Raw genomic sequence first — 15,856 nt, 5'->3', positions numbered from 1 at the left:
TATTCATCGTTTTAAAGTGACTAGTTTTTTTTATAACATTATAAACTTATTATATTTTTAATAAACTGTCCTTGGTATTGGTAAACTACATGTTTAATATATAAACATTATTTTTATTTTCTTTTAGTACTTAAATTTTTATTTATTTTAAAATTATATCTAAAGTTTAATTTTTTATTTTAGTTTTGTTCTCCGCTGTTAAAAGTTTAGCAGAACAAGCATGATATTTTTATAGGTAAATTATATCATTTATCACTCAACTATTTTCTCACTCATATTTTGGTCAATGGAGTTTATTTTTTTAAGTTTGTGACATCATATTTTTATTATTAATTTATTAATATATAATTAAAATAAAAAAATTAAATTTAATAACTTTCAAATTGCTCCTAATTTAATCACTCTAACTTTTAAATTTAATTTTAACAGCGATGTACCAAAATGAAATAAAAAGTAAACTTTAAATATAATTTTAAAATAAATAAAAATTTAGGTACCAAAAGAAAACAAAAATAATAGTTTATATATTAAATATGTAGTTTACCCAATACAAAAATTTTATATTTTTACGTATTGTTACAAAGGTTAGGAGTTCCATTTTTTTCATTAAAAACTAAATTCATATTAAAAATTTTAAAAATATTTTTTAATGAAACTCATCACTTCGAAGTAACGAATTTCACAAGAAATATTAAAATATAAGACATGAAATAAAAAATAATATATCATGAATCTCTTCACTTCGAGGTGACAAATTCTCCTACACTACAAAGAATGTTATAAATCCTAAAGTAATTTTTGAAGTGTCTTATTAGGGCAAATAATTATTTCTAAGTGTCCTATTAGGCCGAAAGATCGGATAAATGGATCCTAACTAGTATATAAGTGTATAAATATATATATGAGAAGTATCTCATTTGAATGAAAGGGGAAACCTTTTTTTTTTCCGGCAACACCAATTAATGGCAATTATAGCAGAGAGTAGTATGAAAGTGGTTGAAGATGTAAGCCATGTATCTCCTCCGCCAGGCTCCGTTCCCACTACCTCTCTTTCTCTCGCCTTCTTCGACTTACAGTTCCTCGGTTCTTCTCCTTTCCAGCGCCTCTTCTTCTATGAATTCCACACACCTTCTTCCTATTTCATGCAAACCACAATTCCCTCTCTAAAATCATCTCTCTCCCTCGCCCTGAAACGTTTCTTTCCGTACGCCGGCAACCTCGTGTTCCCTCCGCCTCCTCAAATCCCTTATATTCTCTACACCGACGGTGATTCCGTGCTGTTTTTCGTCAATGAATCCGCCGCCGATTTCAGCCATCTCGTAGGCCATCACCCGCGACATTTTCATGAATTCCAACCTCTTCTCCCGAAACTACCGCCTGCGGTTCCGCCGCTCGATGGCATGCAGAAGAAGCCTCTCATGGCGGTTCAAGTCACCCTGTTCCCCAACCAGGGCGTTTCCATAGGCGTCAGCTTTATCCATGTCGCGGGTGACGGACGAACGCTTGCTCATTTCATGAAATCATGGGCATCCCTCCATCGGTCTCAAGTGGATTTCGACGAACCGTTACCGGATTTCGACAGCAGGGGTTCGATCGAAGACCCTTTAGGACTGGCATCGTTTTTCTTGAACCAGAAGTGGAGTTTCGAGGATTTATCAAACAACCCCATCGACAAGTTTCAGGTCACTTACAACATCAAACGGTCACAAGTTGAGTTCTTGAAGGATCAGGTCAAAAAAAGTTGTATATCAGAGACGGAAATGGAGGCGATAAGGATATCAACGTTCGTAGTGACATGTGCCTACATGTGGGTTAGTTTAATCAAATTACAAGCTTCACCGGCCGACGACTTATCCGATGAGCTTTCTCATTTCCTCTTCGCAGTAGATTGTAGACGCCACCTCAAATTACCTGCAACGTACTTCGGGAACTGTACTATAGCACGCACTGTAGCAGCTAAGAGAAGTGAGCTAATCGGAGAAGATGGGTTTCTGGCGGCGGCAAAGGCCATTGGAAGAGAAGTTATGGAAATTGACAAAGGGCCACTGAAAGGGGCGGAGACGTCACCAGATATATTCAGAACAGAACATCCTCCTATTATGGTTTCAGCATCGCCGAAATTCAGATTGTACGGGGTTGACTTTGGTTGGGGAAGGCCTAGAAAGACCGAGGTAGCCAGCCTTGGGTCATTGGGATCACTTTTTTGTTTTCTATTGCAGAGGGCAGGGAAGAAGAAGGTGGTATTGAATTTGGCTTAGCTCTTGCTCCCCATGAACTGAGTAGCTTCAATGCTATTTTTGATAGCGGGTTACTACAGTAGTTGTAAATCGCATTAAGAACTTAAATTATCCATTTTAATCCGTTTTATTACCTAAATTTTTATTTTTTTAAAAATTAAACCTAACAGTTAGTTTTTATTTCATTTAGTATCCCAACATTACAAACTTATCGTGCTTTAAACTATTAGTTTTGTTCCGTTTTAGTACTTAAACTTTAAATTTTTTCAAAACTTATCGTTAAATTTTGAACGGGTAATAAAATGAAGCAAAAACTAAATGTTAGGTATGATTTTGAAAATATTGAAAGTTAAAGTATTAAAATAGATTAAAACTTATAATTTAGATATTAAACGTGTAATTTATCTTAAATTTTATTCCAGGTGGTTAAGAATTAATATAAATAAAATTTACAAAATTTTGAAAATTTAAAGGTGTGATGGCATCCTAAGGACCTAACATTTCTCGGTTCTTCCTAAATATAACAATGATATATTAGTTAATTATCTCAATATTACTCTCATTCTCAGTCTTGTTACAAAACTGATTCTGTATAATTAAAAAGGCTTAAGTATGCTAAAGGTGTTCAATCTATGCCTTTTTTTTTTAGTTTAGTGTCTAATAAATCATTTATTTCGTTTCAGTTTGGTGTTTAACGTTTCATTCTGTTACTCAAAAAGGGTCAAGCATGACGGACCATTAAATTTGGTCATTAACCCATTAAAAATGCCCCTTGACATGTTTTTTAATATTAAAAAATGATTTCTAAAAATAAGAAATTAATTAAAATGAAAAACTAAACCTTATTTTGTGTAACGAAATGAAACGTTAGGCACCAAAATAAAACATAATAAACGTTAAGCACTAAACTAAAAAAAAGGGCATAGATTGGATCGATGCCTTTTGTATACTTAAGCCAATTAAAAAAAAGAATGGTGAAATTTGTTTTACTAATTAAAAAATAGGGTTATCACTTAATTTTTGTTTTCATCACTCAATTATTACTTTTTAAATTTTATATTAATGTTACATTTTGATTTTGTTTTAGTTACTTGTCGTTAAAAATAAATAACTTTACAAACGTGTTATTTTTATTATTTTTTTAATGTGATGTGACATTCTCTTATGATGACATATCAAAATTACAGTTAATTTTTTAACAGTATGTCACTAAAACGAAACGTTAATTGAGTGACAAGAATTAAAATTAAATAATATGTGGGCTTACTCTTAAAAGAATTTCATTGAGAGTTTTCCAAACTATAAGAGATTGTATTTGGACATTTGTGCACGCCTACTATTGACAATTATATTTAGTTTTGTCCTATACCATTGTTTTTATTGTTCATGGTTTGTTTATACCATACGGTCGGTGAAGTTGCAGCTTTGTTTATACCAATTATATCTTATCTTTATCCTCACGTTCCCCCCCCCCCCCCCCTAAAACCTGCAACAAACCCATCATCTCTTTTTCTTATTAGAATCCTTTCGGACCAGCCTGCGGCTGCTGCTCCTACGGGAGAAATCAATAACGTTAGTGACTACTCTGTAACTTTTGAAAGTTCAATAGGGAAAAGAAAAGTTTACTCAAACTTTAGTGATATTTTGTGTATTTGACCCTTTGAATAATTATTGGTTTGTGGATTTGCAGCGTTTGCTTAGATAAGACAAGCTGGAAATGGACAATAGTACATTTTTTTTATATAATTGTTTGCATGAACAACGAAGAATTGAATACGTTACTTATTTATGACTTCAAACCCTGACTTCCCAGCCAAATATTAACACTTTAAATTCAATGTTGAATTCGGAGTTTACAATTAATAATTTGCATTCTACATGTATTTTGTTGTATAAAATTACTTTTTTATATATATAATTATTACATCATATGTATCATATAAATAGCAAGAAAAATTGGCAAATTGGGAGAGAAAAAGACATTGCTGGGGCGGATTCATTAAGCTCCTATGGGCCAAGTGCATCCCTACTTTTTAGGGGAAAAAATATGAAATTTAGTTGAATATATTACGGAAAAATGAAAAAAAAAAACTTGCATGCCTATTATTTTTTGAAAAAATATTAAAATTTAGATTCTATTCTTAAATTTTTAGATCCGTCACATAAGACAGACAAAATTACGGAACAAAATAAAAAGAAATTCATAGAAAATAAAAAGAAATTCATAGAAAACACCCACAAAGGCAGAGACAATACTTGTCAAATTAACTCCCAGTCCATTGCCGACGATACAAGGTCTTCGAATCGAATTACATAACCATTGCTTGTATGGTAGACTGCATGACATCCTACAAAAATGGAATACCACATTAAATCGCAACACGAAAATGACTATCGCAACACGAAAATGAAAATCGCAACAGTCAAATTCGCGTTGCGATAGTCATTTTCGTGTTGCGATTCACTTCGTTGCAATAGACATTCTGGGTTTCAAATACTAAAATTGAAAGAAACTTGAATTGATTGCATTGCTTCAACCAAAAGACAAAACAAAGACAAATACTAACTTCACAGGGTTAAAGACTAAACAGTTTAGCAGTATTGGCAGCAATCGAATTAATATAATAAGCAATCTAAGTGAAATGGTTAATCTATTATTGAAAACACCAGTAAACTTATCATCAATTTTAATATAAAAAACCTAATAATAATGCAAAAATTTCAAAATAAAAATAATTAAAAAAACTAACCCTCGGTGGTTGATTTGGTTGATTTTCCATTTCTGACCGTGAATGATTTCGTCGGAGATGGAGACTGTTATCGTCGTGGGGACTGATTTCGTCGGAGATGGGGACGGATGTCGCCTTAGAGAGTGAGAGATGGAGATGAGACTGAGTTGTGATTTAGGGTTTTAGGTTATGAGTTGCGATTACGGGATATACTGTGGACGGTTCAGTGTTCCGATATATTAATATATTCGTGTTTGGAATTTGAAAAAAAATATGCGTTAATACGAATGGCGATATGTAAATCGCATTGCGATAGTCAGATTCGCATTGCGATTTACGTATTCGCATTGCGATTTACGTAATCGTATTGCGATTTTCCAAATTCGCGTTGCGATTTACGTATTCACATAGCGAATTAGGAAAATCGCAACGCGAATTTGGGAAATCGCAATGCGATAGTCAGAATCGCGTTGCGAATCTGGAAACTGATTTGCGATACCGAAGATCGCGTTGCGAATTATCGATCGCATTACGATTTAGTTGGTCATTTTGGCAAATCCAAAAAAAAATTGGTTAAAATCGTATATTATAAGACATTTTTAGTCACTGAAGTTATTTTCTCTATTTTTTATATTTATGGATCCGTTACCGGTAGGAATAAACCTAAGATTATACATTAAGAATATAAATTTATAAAATCAAGAGATATCATATTTATAAAATTTATAAAAGAATAAAAATAATATTTTAATAAAAAATTAAAAATAACGAAACCTTCTGTCAGTGTAGCTATCCATCCCAATAAGTGATAACAACTTGTCAACTTTTAACATTCCAAATAATAACAAAAAAGTCGTACATGTAGGCTGGCCGTGTGATATATATATATATATCGTTTTAAAGTGACTAGTTTTTTTTATAACATTATAAACTGTCCTTGGTATTGGTAAACTACATGTTTAATATATAAATATCATTTTTATTCTCTTTTAATACTTAAATTTTTATTTATTTTAAAATTATAACTAAAGTTTAATTTTTTATTTCAGTTTTATTCTCCACTGTTAAAAGTTTAGCAGAACAAGCATGATATTTTTATAGATAAATTATATCATTTATCACTCAACTATTTTCTCACTCATATTTTGGTCAATGGAGTTTATTTTTTTAAGTTTGTGACATCATATTTTTATTATTAATTTATTAATATATAATTAAAATAAAACAATAAAATTTAATAACTTTCAAATTGTTCTTAATTTAATCACTTTAACTTTTAAATTTAATTTTAACAGCGATGTACCAAAATGAAATAAAAAGTAAACTTTAAATATAATTTTAAAATAAATAAAAATTTAGATACCAAAAGAAAACAAAAATAATAGTTTATATATTAAATATGTAGTTTACCCAATACAAAAATTTTATATTTTTACATAGGTATTGTTACAAAGGTTAGGAGTTCCAATTTTTTTCATTAAAAACTAAATTCATATTAAAAATTTTAAAAATATTTTTTAATGAAACTCGTCACTTCGAAGTAACGAATTTCACAAGAAATATTAAAATATGAGACATGAAATAAAAAATAATATATCATGAATCTCTTCACTTCGAGGTGACAAGTTCTCCTACACTACAAAGAATGTTATAAATCCTAAAGTAATTTTTGAAGTGTCTTATTAGGGCAAATAATTATTTCTAAGTGTCCTATTAGGCTAAAAGATCGGATAAATGGATCCTAACTAGTATATAAGTGTATAAATATATATATATGAGAAGTATCTCATTTGAATGAAAGGGGAAACCTTTTTTTTTTTCGGCAACACCAATTAATGGCAATTATAGCAGAGAGTAGTATGAAAGTGGTTGAAGATGTAAGCCATGTATCTCCTCCGCCAGGCTCCGTTCCCACTACCTCTCTTTCTCTCGCCTTCTTCGACTTACAGTTCCTCGGTTCTTCTCCTTTCCAGCGCCTCTTCTTCTATGAATTCCCACACCCTTCTTCCTATTTCATGCAAACCACTCTTCCCTCTCTAAAATCATCTCTCTCCCTCGCCCTGCAACGTTTCTTTCCGTACGCCGGCAACCTCGTGTTCCCTCCGCCTCCTCAAATCCCTTATATTCTCTACACCGACGGTGATTCCGTTCCGTTTTTCGTCAATGAATCCACCGCCGATTTCAGCCATCTCGTAGGCCATCACCCGCGACATTTTCATGAATTCCAACCTCTTCTCCCGAAACTACCGCCTGCGGTTCCGCCGCTCGATGGCATGCAGAAGAAGCCGCTCATGGCGGTTCAAGTCACCCTGTTCCCCGACCAGGGCGTTTCCATAGGCGTCAGCTTTATCCATGTCGCGGGTGACGGACGAACGCTTGCTCATTTCATGAAATCATGGGCATCCCTCCATCGGTCTCAAGTGGATTTCGACGAACCGTTACCGGATTTCGACAGCAGGGGTTCGATCGAAGATCCTTTAGGACTGGCATCGATTTTCTTGAACCAGAAGTGGAGTTTCGAGGATTTATCAAACAACCCCATCGAAAAGTTTCAGGTCACTTACAACATCAAACGGTCACAGGTTGAGTTCTTGAAGGATCGGGTCAAAAAAAGTTGTATATCAGAGACGGAAATGGAGGCGATAAGGATATCAACGTTCGTAGTGACATGTGCCTACATGTGGGTTAGTTTAATCAAATTACAAGCTTCACCGGCCGACGACTTATCCGATGAGCTTTCTCATTTCCTTTTCGCAGTAGACTGTAGACGCCACCTCAAATTACCTTCAACATACTTCGGGAACTGTACTATAGCACGCACTGTAGCATCTAAGAGAAGTGAGCTAATCGGAGAAGATGGGTTTCTGGCGGCGGCAAAGGCCATTGGAAGAGAAGTTATGGAAATTGACAAAGGGCCACTGAAAGGGGCGGAAACGTCACCGGATATATTCAGAACAGAACATCCTCCTATTATGGTTTCAGCATCGCCGAAATTCAGATTGTACGGGGTTGACTTTGGGTGGGGAAGGCCTAGAAAGACCGAGGTGGCCAGCCTTGGGTCATTGGGAGCTCTTTTTATGTTTTCTATTGCAGAGGGCAGGGAAGAAGAAGATGGTATTGAATTTGGCTTAGCTCTTGCTCCCCATGAACTGGGTAGCTTCAATGCTATTTTTGATAGCGGGTTACTAGAGTAGTTGCAAATCGTTTTTAGTACTTAAACTATCCGTTTTGATTCGTTTTAACACATAAATTTTCATTTTTTTAAAATTCATACCTAACAGTTGGTTTTTGTTTCATTTTAGTACCCCAACATTAAAAACTTAATGTGCTTTAAACTATTAGTTTTGGTCCGTTTTAGTACCTAAACTTTATTTTTTTCAAAACTTATCGTTAAATTTTGAATGGGTAGTAAAATGAAGCAAAAACTAAATGTTAGGTATGGTTTTGAAAATATTAAAAGTTAAAGTATTAGAACAGACTAAAACTGATAATTTAGATATTAAACATGTAATTTATCTTAAATTTTATGCAGGGTGGTTCAGAATTAATATAAATAAAATACTTAAATTTTACAAAATTTTGAAAATTTGAAGGTGTGATGGCATCCTAAGGACCTAACATCTCTCGGTTCTTCCTAAATATAACAATTATATATTACTTAATTATCTCAATATTACTCTCATTCTCAGTCTTGTTACAAAACTGATTCTGTATAATTAAAAAGGCTGCAAAAGTCAATCTATGTCTTTTTTAATTTAGTGTCTAACATTTATTTCGTTTCAGTTTGGTATTTAACATTTTATTTTGTTATTTAAAAAGGGCCAAGCATGACGGACCATTAAGTTTGGTCGTTAATCCATTAAAAATACCCCTTGAAATGTTTTTTAATATTAAAAAATGATTTCTAAAAATAAGAAATTAATTAAAATGAAAAACTAAACCTTATTTTGAGTAATAGAATGAAACGTTAGGCACCAAAATAGAACGAAATAAACGTTAGACACTAAACTAAAAAAAGAGCATAGATTGGATCGATACATTTTGTATACTTAAGCCAATTAAAAAAAGAATGGTGAAATTTGTTTTACTAATTAAAAAAATAGGGTAATCGCTTAATTTTTGTTTTCATCACTCAATTATTACTTTTTAAATTTTATACTTAATGTTACATTTTGATTTTGCTTTAATTACTTGTCGTTAAAAAATAAACGGTGATACAAATGTGTTATCTTTTTATTTTTTAATATTGATATGACATTCTCTTATGATGACATATCAAAATCAAAGTTAATTTTTTTAACATCACGTCACTAAAACGGAACGTTATTTCTAATTTTTAAAAAAATAATAATTGAGTGACAAAAGAATTAAAATTAAATAATATGTAACTGACCAAATATGCAGTTTACCCTTAAAAGAATTTCATTGAGAGTTTTCCAAACTATAAGAGATTGTATTTGGACATTTGTGCACACCTACTATTGACAATTATATTTAGTTTTGTCCTACACCATTTGTTTTTATCGTTCATGGTTTTGTTTATACCATTTATATATATATATATATATAATTATTAAATTATATATATCATATAAATAGCCAGAAAAACTGGCAAAATGGGAGATAAAACACACAGCTGGGGTGGATGCACTAAACCCCTATGGGTCAAGTGCATTCGAAAATAATATGAAATTTAGATGAATATGTTAAGGAAAAATTAAATAAAAAAAACTTGCATACCCATTATTTTTATTAAAAAAAAATTAGTTTTTATTCTTAAATTTTGGATCTGTCACTGAAACATAGCACATGCAAAATTCCGGAACATAATAAAAAGAAATTCATAGAAAACACCCCACAAAAGCAGAGACAATAATTGTCAAATTAACTCTCAGTCCATTGCCGACGATACAAGGTCTTCGAATCGAATTACTAGATAACAAAAATTTATTTTTGCATGGAAGATGATCAACCTTGCTTCTCTTAATTATGACTCTCTAACTCAGAAACTTACATGTAAAAGTCAGGTCCATGCAATTTTGAAAGCAAAAAAAAAAAAAAAAAAAACTAATATGACCCTCATATTATTTTTTTTCTCTTAATTGTGACTCTCTAACTTAGAAAACAAATTCAATGTAGCCCTTCAACTAATGTTTTTCCGTCGATAACCGTTACGGTACTGGCGTGGTTGTTCACAATGCTATCATGACGGTCCACGGTGTTGGCGTGACAGTCCATCTGCCATGTTTGAGTTACCAATTTAGTCCATATGTCATGTTATTCGTCACGCTATCAACTATCGTGGACTATTATGTCAGTACCATGGACCGTCAAGTCAGTACAGCGAGCTGCCACATCAACACCGTAACGGTCATTGACGAAAAATGTTGGTCATTTCCCCCCCCCCAAAAGTATAGGGACCTCTTATGGATTTTCCCCACAAATAATCAAATATCTTTGTAAATAAGGGTGGTTATCGAGTGAATCGATCGCGAGTTGGGCAATGCTCGACTCGTGCTCGTTAAAAAAGTTTGTTGCTCGACTCGACTCATTGCACGTTAACAAAACATGTTGCTCAGCTCGTTGCTCGTTAAGTTCACCGAAATTTTTGCATTGTTTTCTTAACTATATATAAAATCTACTGATTCTATGAAGAGAATAATATAAACCTAAATTAATAAATCTAACTAAAAATTATCAAAATAGTGTATGAAGTAATTTAAAATATAAACTCCAAATTAACAATAGACAAATACATTAAAATAGTAAATATGATTTATTTTTTAGTGTAGTAAAATAATAACAATTTAGTATTTTGTTGTTATTTATTAGAAAATTAATAGATTATTAATTTATCTCATTTTTTATTATTTATTAGTAAATTAATAATTTTTTTAATGAAATGATTTTTTAAGATTACTACCAAAAGATTATATGAAAAAAAATTAATGAACTACTCGTAAATTTATCGAGTCGAGTTAGGCTTTGTTCGATCCAATACGTTGAAATCTGAGTTCAACTAGAATAAAATATTTACCAAACTTTAATGGAATTGAACAGCTCACGAGCTGCTGCACTCGTTAACCACCCTTGTCTGCAACTATCTTTGAACTAACCTCAGTGCTGGAAATCGCTTCACTTGGGGAGCTCAGCAGACTTGTAAATATCGAACTTTGTCATCTTAGAGTACGAATAAGGAATCCCATTTTTCTTCAAGAAATCCTCGAGCAGTTTCTTGACGCCATCAGGATCCTCACTTTCACATTCGATCTCGTAGTACGTTCCGAATTCATACCTAGTCTCATCCACTTCCACCCTCAGATTTTTCCAATGAAAATCCGTTTTTTTATTCTCAAACCCACCCAAACAAACGAAACCCACCCCTTCCCCGACCCCGAACTCATCCCTAATCCTCTTCATAATCCTGGACTCGATCCTCGCCAACCTCGCAGGGTCCTCTACGCAAGCGCGCCCAATACACGGATCGAATTCCTCCTTATCTTTCTCCACGCGGCAAACACCGTCAACCAGGGTAGGTTTGGCTTTGAGGGAAATGATGCAGCGGGCTTCCTCCTCGTGGAAGCTGATGCGAAGAAGGGAAAGTCGGGAGGAAAGGGTATTTGTTGGGGTGTCGAAGAAGAAGTTCCGTTGATGGAGGGTTCCGGCGCGGAAAGGAGAAAGGATGGAGGTTAATCGACGGTGGACGGCGGCGTCCTTGAGGCGGAACTTGACTTCGACGTCCATAGGGGGGAAAGGCCGATGCGTTGAAATATGAACGTAAAAGCTAAAGGAAATGTAGTAACAAACTAATAAGAAAGAGAAATAGGATAACTCAACCCATTCCTATCGAACAAAATCCTTCGTTTATTGGGTGTCCTTCGATATGCCTCATCCTATCGAACAAAATTCGTCGTTTTTTTCATTTTTGGGTCTCCTTCGAGATGCTTCATCAATAATATATAATCACATGTATGTTGGTCTTATTCATCAATAATATATAATCACATGTATGTTGGTTTTAATCAATTATTGCTAGAATACAATGTTAATGCGTATTATACATCAATTAAATTAAAAAATATTTTTATAAACAGGAGCACATAAAATTATCATTGAAATAAAAATATCTTTATTGGTATTTAGAACCCTCAAACTTTTGGAAAAAAACTAGTGTAGCCCTTAAATTTTTTTACACTTAATGTGACCATTAAATTGAGAAAAAAAATTAATCTAACTCTTTGACTAACGGAATCAAACGTTGATCGTCACGATGCTTACATGTTAGTTCACAAAACTTACATGACAATATACAATATTGATGTGATAGTTCACGATGTTGTTGTGGTAGTACATGATGGATGATGATGTGATAAACGAACTTAGGGTTCGTTTGTTTCACGTAAAATATTTTCATGAAAACGTTTCATCACTTTTCAGTGTTTGATTGGAGGAAAACAGATTGGTCAATGTAAAACATTTTCCTAGTCAACAGAATTTCCTTTGCATTTTCTGGAAAATGACTTACGATTTAATTTTTCGTAAGTCATTTTCTAAACTTTTCACTTCAAAGCATAAATACTCAAAATAATATAATTTTATAAATTTAATAGTAATATGATATTTTAGTATCATTTTAATAAAAAATATTAATTATTAACATGTTTAAATATATTTATTAATATTTTTAATAATATAATAATAATAATATTATAACAATAATATACTCAATTATATTATAATAATATATGATACTATTATATTCTTATTTTAATACTATATAATAAATTATTAATAAAATTTATATTATTTCTTAATTTCTTAAAAATAATATTATTGAATTATTAATAATGAATACTTTTATTTATGTATTTAATATTAATATAATAGTCTAATAATATTATAAAAAATCCTTAAAATATATTTATTAATAATTTTAAAATATAATATAATATTTTTATTTTTATAGATATTCAATATAATTTATCATATTTTATTTTAATAGAATATACTAGAGTTAATATTTTTATTATAAAATTATAGAAAAATATTTTAATAATAATATTGGCATAAATAGTATTAAATAAATTATTCTAATATTTTTAAAATAATAATATTAAGTTTTTATAATAAATAATAAATAATATTATTTATTATGTTTTATATTTTATATTTGCAATAAATAATTTCTAAAAAATTTATCAACTAGTGAAAATGGTTTACACAACATCTTCCAAACACCATAAAACATTTTCCAGAAAATATTTTCTAGAAGATGTAATTCATTTTACATAAAATGTTTTCTGGAAAATGTTTTCAGTGAAACAAATGGACCCTTAATTGAATTTTTGGCTAAGTTTGGTGGCCTAATTGATTCTTTTAGAAAGTTTAAGAACTTCATTATTTTTTTTAAAATATAATTAAATTATTTAAATTTAAAATATAACATATAAGTAATTATTAAGATATTTAATATATTAAATGTAAAAATACTAAAAATTAAATAATTAAAAAACAATTTTAGGACCAAATTGAGTGTAAAACGTTTATGGAACATATTGATTTTGTTGTAAAATTTGAGGGTTTAGATATTATTAAGTCAACATATTATTGTAAAAATGATTTGAATTTATGCAAATTAAGTTAAAAATCTATATCATGTATTTTTTTCTTCTTTTTTTTTAAATTTACGAAAATAATTTTAATGAAAATACTAAAAATATTTTTTATTTTCATTATTTTTCTTATTTTCTAAGAAACTGAAAATGAAACGAACCCTTAAATTGTATAAGAGTAAACTCTCTCTCCTATTGGCAATTATATTTAGTTTTGTCCTATTTGTTTTTATCGTTCATGGTTTTGTTTATACCATACGGTCGGTGAAGTTGCAGCTTAGTTACTAAATTATTTGGACTTGGACAAGCTGCAAGCTATATAGAAGCAATATAAATTTTCAAAGTCTGAGCTTCATAGATAGAGAGCAGCTGCAGAGGAAATATAATTAATGGTGACGGTTGCTGCTCCTACGGCAGAAATCAATAACATTAGTGACTACTTTGTAACTTTTGAAAGTTCAGTAGGGAAAAGAAAAATTTACTCAAACTTTAGTGATATTTTGTGTATTTAACCCTTTGAATAATTATTGATTTGTGGATTTGCAGCATTTGCTTAGATAAGATGAGCTGGAAATGGACAATACTATATTTTTTATATATAATTGTTTGCATGAACAACGAAGAGTTGAATACGTAACTTATTTATGACTTCAAACTTTGACTTCCCAGCCAAATATTAACACTCTTTAAATTCAATGTTGAATTCGGAGTTTACAATTAATAATTTGTATTCTACATGTATTTTGTTGTATAAAATTACTTTATATATATATATAATTATTACATTATACATATCATATAAATAGCCAGAAAAACTGGCAAAATAGGAGATAAAAGACACAGCTGGGGCGGATGCACTAAGCCCCTATGGGATAAGTGCATTCGGAAATAATATGAAATTTAGTTGAATATGTTACGGAAAAATTAAATAAAAAAAACTTACATATCCATTATTTTTTTAAAAAAATTAAAATTTTAGTCTCTATTCTTAAATTTTGGATCCGTCACTGAGACATAGCACAGACAAAATTCCGGAACATAATAAAAAGAAATTCATATAAAACACCACCAAAAGCAGAGACAATACTTGTCAAATTAACTCTCAGTCCATTGCCGACTATACAAGGTCTTCGAATCGAATTACTAGATAACAAAAATTTATTTTTGTATGGAAGATGATCAACCTTGCTTCTCTTAATTATGACTCTAACTCAGAAACTTACATGTAAAAGTCAGGTCCATGCAATTTTGAAAGCAAAAAAAAAAAAAAAAAATTAATATGACCCTCATATTATTTTTTCTTTTAATTATGACTCTCTAACTTAGAAAACAAACTCAATGTAGTCCTTCAACTAATGTTTTTCCGTAGATGACCGTTACGGTACTGGCGTGGTTGTTCACAATGCTGACATGACGGTCCACGGTGTTGGCATGACAGTCTATCTGTCATGCTTGAGTTACCAATTTAGTCCATATGTCATGTCATCCGTCACGTTATCAACCACCGTTGACTACTATGTCAGTACCATGGACCGTCAAGTCAGTACAGCGAACTGCCACATCAACACCGTAACGGTCATTGATGAAAAATGTTGGTCATTTTTCTCCGAAAGTATAGAGACCTCTTATGGATTTTTCCCACAAATAATCAAATATCTTTGCAAATAAGGGTGGTTATCGAGTGAGTCGATCGCGAGTTGGGAAATGCTCGACTCGTGCTCGTTAAAAAAGTTTGTTGCTTGACTCGACTCATTGCATGTTAACAAAGCATGTTGCTCAACTCGTTGCTTGTTAAGTTCACCGAAATTTTTGCCGTGTTTTCTTAACTATATATAAAATCTATTGATTCTATGAAGAGATTAATATAAACCTAAATTAATAAATTTAACTAAAAATTATCAAAATAGTGTATGAAGTAATTTCAAAATCTAAACTCTAAATTAACTATAGGCAAATACATTAAAATAGTAAATATGATTTATTTTTTAGTGTAGTAAAATAATAATAATTTAGTATTTTTTTGTTATTTATTAGAAAATTAATATATTATTAATTTATTATCATTTTTATTATTTATTAGTAAATTAGTAATTTTTTGAATGAAATGATTTTCTAAGGGTACTACCAAAAGATTATATGGAAAAAATTAACGAAATGCTCATGAATTTATCGAATCGAGTTGGGCTTTATTCGACCTAAAATGTTGAAATCTCGAGTCGAGCTCGAGTTCAAATCTAGTCAACTAGAATAAAATATTTACCAAACTTTAATCGAATCG

The 15,856-nt window shown here is 31.2% G+C and overlaps 3 protein-coding genes and 1 long non-coding RNA gene across 4 annotated transcripts; 2 read left to right on the top strand and 2 right to left on the bottom strand.

Moving 5' to 3' along the window:
* The first annotated feature begins 935 nt into the window (after positions 1 to 935).
* LOC120124178 (coumaroyl-CoA:anthocyanidin 3-O-glucoside-6''-O-coumaroyltransferase 1-like) lies at positions 936 to 2,337 on the top strand. Its single transcript, XM_039142904.1, has one exon. The coding sequence runs from the start codon at positions 963 to 965 to the stop codon at positions 2,256 to 2,258; it is 1,296 nt and encodes a 431-aa protein (XP_038998835.1). The 5' UTR covers positions 936 to 962; the 3' UTR covers positions 2,259 to 2,337.
* Positions 2,338 to 4,434: 2,097 nt separating this feature from the next.
* Positions 4,435 to 14,238, bottom strand: LOC120124164. The gene is made up of 3 exons (XR_005516258.1): positions 14,228 to 14,238; positions 9,442 to 9,444; positions 4,435 to 4,505 (listed from the first exon to the last, which is right to left on the bottom strand). It is a non-coding gene; the product is annotated as an uncharacterized LOC120124164 (long non-coding RNA).
* On the bottom strand, positions 4,443 to 11,761 carry LOC120124163 (triphosphate tunnel metalloenzyme 3-like). Its single transcript, XM_039142891.1, has 2 exons — positions 11,083 to 11,761; positions 4,443 to 4,585 (listed from the first exon to the last, which is right to left on the bottom strand). The coding sequence occupies exon 1, from the start codon at positions 11,708 to 11,710 to the stop codon at positions 11,102 to 11,104; it is 609 nt and encodes a 202-aa protein (XP_038998822.1). The 5' UTR covers positions 11,711 to 11,761; the 3' UTR covers positions 4,443 to 4,585; positions 11,083 to 11,101.
* LOC120124162 (coumaroyl-CoA:anthocyanidin 3-O-glucoside-6''-O-coumaroyltransferase 1-like) lies at positions 6,802 to 8,160 on the top strand. The gene has a single exon (XM_039142890.1). The coding sequence runs from the start codon at positions 6,802 to 6,804 to the stop codon at positions 8,158 to 8,160; it is 1,359 nt and encodes a 452-aa protein (XP_038998821.1).
* Positions 14,239 to 15,856: the final 1,618 nt, after the last annotated feature.

The sequence above is a fragment of the Hibiscus syriacus genome, unplaced genomic scaffold, assembly GCF_006381635.1.
Source record: "Hibiscus syriacus cultivar Baekdansim isolate YM2019G1 unplaced genomic scaffold, ASM638163v2 tig00110415_pilon, whole genome shotgun sequence".
NCBI classification, from domain to species: domain Eukaryota; kingdom Viridiplantae; phylum Streptophyta; class Magnoliopsida; order Malvales; family Malvaceae; genus Hibiscus; species Hibiscus syriacus.
Note: the sequence above shows the minus strand (reverse complement) of the source record. Positions and strands in the feature narration are given on the sequence as shown.